The sequence below is a fragment of the Raphanus sativus genome, chromosome 9 (assembly GCF_000801105.2).
Source record: "Raphanus sativus cultivar WK10039 chromosome 9, ASM80110v3, whole genome shotgun sequence".
NCBI classification, from domain to species: Eukaryota; Viridiplantae; Streptophyta; class Magnoliopsida; order Brassicales; family Brassicaceae; genus Raphanus; species Raphanus sativus.
The window spans coordinates 15482023-15487772 of NC_079519.1; the positions used below are offsets into that span (position 1 = coordinate 15482023).

At 46.0% G+C, this 5750-nt stretch overlaps 1 protein-coding gene across 1 annotated transcript; it reads right to left on the reverse strand.

Moving 5' to 3' along the window:
* Positions 1–206: 206 nt before the first annotated feature.
* On the reverse strand, positions 207–1178 carry LOC130500099 (uncharacterized). The gene has a single exon (XM_056994809.1). It carries the CDS (start codon positions 1176–1178, stop codon positions 207–209), a length of 972 nt encoding a protein of 323 aa, XP_056850789.1.
* Between the last annotated feature and the right edge of the window lie 4572 nt (positions 1179–5750).

Sequence of the window (5750 nt, forward strand, 5' to 3'; positions counted from 1 at the left end):
CCGTAGGTTCCAACCCTAAGTCGGCGTAGGCGGAATGGAAGATAATGTTGTTGGAGCTCCCATTGTCGATCAGTATTCGCTTGACCAAGCAGTTCGCTATGGTAAGTGAAATGACAAGGGCGTCATGGTGAGGAGCTTGGACCCTCTCATGCTCCCTTGCACTGAAACTGATCTCGTCCGTTCCGAGGAGTAGGCGCTTAGGACCCTCAGCCTCTTGGGCCGTTCCTGGCGTTGCCAGTAATTCTCTTGGCAGCGGCACTGCTGATTCCGCCTACTTCCGATCCGCCTGAGATGACATGGATCACTCGGTCTTGCTGTGGTGGCAATGCGGGAGCTGTTTCGGTAGGGAGACCAGGACCTTCTTTATTCAGAAGGTTCTTGGCCTTGTCTGAGAGGAACTTTCTTAGGTGGCCTTTCTTGAGAAACTCGGCGACTTCTATCTTCAGGGCTATGCAATCTTCCGTAGTATGACCATGGTCACTATGGAACTCGCACCACCGCTTGGGGTTTCGATTAGCCTCGGAGGCCTTCATCTTAGGGGGCCATTTGACTTGAGGACCCATTTTTCGTAGGACACCGATCAGCTCCGGCTTCGTTATTGCTAAATGAGAGATATCAGGCCATGTGGATACCATCATTCCTTTGGATCTAGGCAAAAGGCGATGTTGATATCTTCCCCTGCTCGGGCTGCTAGTCTCCCTAGCGGACTTGGGATGAGAGGGCTCATCACGATCGTTCCTAGTTGGCTTTGAGGACTTCTGATCATACTTTGGATAGTTCTTGGCCCTACTTGCAACATCCTCTTCCCATCCTACTTGAGCCCAAGCACGAGACAATACGTCCTCCGTATTCCTGCACTTGTATTTAATCAGCTCCTTGTAAAGATCTCCCTCCGGGAGTAGACCCCGCTTGAAGACCGAGATAGCCGTATCAGCGTTGCACTTAGGGATAGCCACCTTCTCTTGGTTGAAGAGTGCTATGTAGAAACGAAGGGGTTCGTTCCTATGTTGGAGGACTTCATAGAGGCCATCTGAGTTTTTCTCTAGGTTGCGACTACTAGCGAATTGCTCTACGAACTTGTCGCTAAGGGCTGCAAAGGACTTGATGGACTTGGTAGGGAGATTGATGTACCACTGGAGAGCAGGGTCAGTCAAGGTCGACCCGAATCCCTTGCACATGGTAGCTTCCCGTGCATCCCGGGGGATTGCTACGGCTAGCATGCGTTGCTTGTACTGAGCGATATGGTTGTCGGGATTATAGGAGATATGTCTTTAAGGTTATAAGTGTCATTAGCTCTAACCTAAACTCTCTTGTAATGACTATATATACTGTAACATTAACGTATAATGAAATCATTCAAGCCTACAATCATATATGGTATCAGAGCTAATAACGATACCTAAAACCTAATTCTTTTTTCTCTTCTGCCATCATCTTCTTTTTCTCCTTTCACCCTCTTAACTTCTTCGAAAACCTCCATTCCCTTTTCATGGCTTCTCCAACACCAACAGTTGAGACCATCAACCTCTCCAACACAAAGACGCTGCTTCATGTCAACATGAACAACATTACCAAGCTGACGCCCACAAACTTCATCATGTGGAGCCGTCAAGTTCACTCCCTTCTCGACGGCTACGACCTTGCCGGCTACGTTGATGGATCGACTCAGATCCCACCCGCCACTGTGATAGAAGAAGGTGTTGTCACAGCCAATGAAGAGTTCGTGTTGTGGAAGCGCCAAGATAAGTTAATCTATAGCGCAGTGCTTGGCGCGATCTCTGCATCTGTTCAGTCGCTCCTATCGACCACCACCACCGCAGCTGATGTCTGGAGTACTCTCTCCTCCATTTACGCGAAACCGAGTCGCGGTCATATTCTCCAACTACGTCATCAGCTCAAGCAATGGACTAAGGGTTCCAAGTCCATCGAGGATTATCTTCAGGGCCTTACGACTCGCTTTGACCAACTTGCCTTGCTAGGCAAGCCACTCGATCCAGAAGATATGATTGAGTTCGTGATTGCTGGCCTCCCTGACGACTACAAGACGGTGACTGATCAGATTGAAGGGAGGGACACGACTCCATCGCTGACCGAAGTGCATGAAAAGCTCATTAATCACGAGCTGAAACTCGCGACCAAGACCGAGGTCGCGCCCTCTCTTCCAGCAACGGCGAATGCAGCCCAGTTCCGTGGCAATAACCACAACAACAGGAACCATGGTCGTTCCTGTTGTTGTGGTTATTGTGAGGGACTAAACTCACCTCCTGATTTTAGGTCAGGTTAAGATCAAAATGGGAAGATAACGTGGGCTGAATCCTGTAAGAACTTTGTAGAATGAATGAATGATTTATTGATATTTTTGTAAGAATTGTTTACAAGAGATGTTTACAACGTTTACAAGGAAAGTAATGAATTTGAGAGCTATTGCTTATGAATTGTAAGAATGCGGATCCTCTGATCATTGTTTGATGTCTTCTTTAAATAGCCTCAGGCCCCCTTTGGTCGCTACCAATTGGTTCCCGAGATCTCCTCCGTGATTTGAGGGATTTGTAACAGCTCCCCTTTGACCGGGTCCTGCGCCTATTTATTTGTCCACGAGCTACCTCTTTGACCGGGTCCTGCGCCTATTTATTTGTCCACGAGCTGCCTCTTTTCCTCGACCTCTCTAATGAACATCTTCAGCTCACAGCCTCCGGCTCTGTCTTAGCTGCTTCTGAGGATTTAATCCATGATGGGCCTATCGCGGCCCGTTATCATTTCTTGTTGTTTATTACTAGCTAGAGGGTCATATTTGGGCACAACAGTTGCCCCCAGCTTCCGAGATAAGATTCCTTATCTCGGAAGCTAGATCTAGCCGCCGAGCATCAATCTTTTCGTTGAGATCTCGAGCAACAATTATCTTTATTGAAGATTTCCTTTGCCTAATCTGATGGCTAAGATTGCGTATGAAAAGGCGCAAGTATCCGACTTCTCGGCCAGCAAGCTTCCCATTCCTCAATTCTCAGAGAGTTCAGGTACTTTCGAGATTAACATGTTTAATATATCCTTTTCTGGAGAGTATGGTTCTAACTTAAGTTTGGTGGGCCCTGATTCAGCTCCAGTCGAGAAGTCCCAGATGGGCGATGACAAGGAGGCAGACGAGGGAGATCCAGCCAAAGAAAGTGATCCAGTTGAGGGAGACAAGGATGTCGGGATGAGCTCCCGTGATAATGATGTCTAAGAGCTGCGGCTCTTTTTGAATTGTAATGTTGCTTTTCATGACTTTTTCCCAATGGGCTTTGTGTACATTTCAGACTTATAGCCTGAGGATGCTTTTAAACCTTGACTTGTTTTAGGGTCTTCTGAACCCTCGTTAGCCTGGGGAGGCTTTTAAACCCTTTTATTCAAATTTCGGTTTTGTTTTTCGTATTAAGTCATTTGACTTGGTTTGATCGTTTCTTGGATGAGATTGACTTTTGTCAAGTGGAAGTTTCGGTTAGGACATGTATCGTGATTATTAGATACAATGTCCAATGACTTATCAGGTCTCAAAGATTTCGAGTGTATTCGTACGAGGATCCTTAGAAGGAGTTCCTGAAATATTGAGATTAGCTCCAGGTTTTTAGGAACCTGAGCTACCCTGAAGACCTTAGGAGGGGGTTCATGGGAACCTGAATTCGTTTGTGGGATTTTAAGACCCATTGAAGTTTGCTTAGGATTTTAAGACCTTTTGAGATTTGATAAGGATTTTTAGACCTTTTGCTATTTGATAAGGATTTTAAGACATTTTGGGATTTGATAAGGATTTTAAGACCTTTTAGTGATTTCTAAGGATTTTAAGACCTTAGGTTTGTAAACGACTGATTTCGTCTGAAGGATTTTAAGACCTTCGAGGTTACTAAGGGTTTTAAGACCTTAGGTCCAGGTTCATGGAGACCTGAGTTTGTCGGAAGGATTTTAAGACCTTAGGTCCAGGTTTATGAAGGCCTGAGTTTGTTAGAAGGATTTCAAGACCTTCGAGATTACTGAGGATTTTAAGACCTTAGGTCCACATTCGTGGGGACCTGAATTTGCTGAAAGGATTTTAAGACCTTCGAGATTACTGAGGATTTTAAGACCTTAGGTTCAGGCTCATGAAGACCTGAATTTGTTCAAAGGGTTTTAAGACCTTGGGTTCAGGTTCGTAGAGACCTGAATTTGTTCGAATGTCAAGGTATCGAAGATAATTGCTTTATTGATAATAGGATACATGGTATCACAATAATCATACAATCGCTGTTTGGGCTATATGTTCTCAAACATATGCCCCTTTTCGTCATGGTGGAAATAGTGTTAAAATGAGATTGGGGTTGCACTCATAACACAATTTCCTACGTACCCAGGCAAGGGGTCAAGCCTAACGTAGTTCGAGGAATTTAAGTACCTAATGATAGTATTTCTTCATATTTGTGGCATTCCACGATCTGATTTCGGGTACTCCGGTTCGCACCTTCAGGAGCTTATAGACGCCAGGTCGTACCACATGGATAATCCGGTAAGGACCTTCCCAATTGGTTCCTAACTTCCCAGCATCTGGTTCCTTGGTTCCTTCGAAAACCTTCCTAAGTACCAGGTCACCTACAACAAATTGTCGAGGCCTGACTTTGGAATTATAATGTTGAGCCATTGCCTGCTGATAGTTTTGAATCCGAAGCAAATCTCGGTCTAGTCGTTCCTCGATTAAATCGAGGCTGTCTGATAAGAGCTGGTCGTTAGCTTCGGGATCAGACGTACAGAGCTCTCGACGGAGGCTCCCAGTGGAGGTTTCCGCCGGAACGACAGCTTCCATTCCGTAGGCTAAAGAGAAAGAGGTTTCCTTTGTAGCCTTTCTCGGGGTGGTTCGACATGCCCAAAGTACTTCAGGTATCTTTTCAGACCAGGTTTTCTTGTTGGTTCCGAGGCGTTTTTTGAGGTTTGTTAATATTGACTTATTAGCAGCCTCTGCTTGACCGTTACCTTGAGGTCGTCGAGGTGTTGAGAAGGTAAGGCGGATATTCCACTTGTCGCAAAATGCTTTGAAGTCGCGAGAAATGAACTGTCCTCCGTTGTCGGTTACGATCTCATACGGGACGCCGTGGCGGCAGACAATGTCTTTCCACACAAATCCTTCGACTTCGAATCTAGTTATCTGTTGGAAAGCTTCAGCCTCTATCCACTTCGTGAAGTAGTCTGTCAAGACCAAGAGGAAGCGTAGCTTCTGCCTTCCCCTTCCTGACGTTATGAGTGGTCCTACGATGTCCATGGACCACCTCATGAACGGGTACGGAGCGGATATTGAGGATAGTTTTTCCGCAGGCTGATGTATAATCAGTGCATGCCTTTGGCATTTATCACATGAAGAGGAGTAAACCTCGCAGTCAGCGATAATGGTGGGCCAGAAATACTCCTGTCTTTTGATTCGGATAGCTAGAGCTCTGCCTCCAGAGTGGTTTCCACAGGAGCTGTCGTGCATTTCTTTCATAAGATTGATAGCATCGAGGCCATGGACGCATTTTAGGTAAGGTCCGGAAATGCTTCGTTTATGGAGGGCTGACTCGATTATGCAGTATCTTGCGCTTAATGCTTTGAGTTTTCGGGCCTCCCACTTATTGGGGGGGATCTTACCCTCCAAGATGTACTGCATGATTGGTATTCTCCAATCCTCTCTCCCAATGATTTTGTCATGAAGAGATGAGGACGGTTCTTGTTCAGGTCCCTGAGTGTCTTGACCTGATGTCATATTGCCCCCGGAG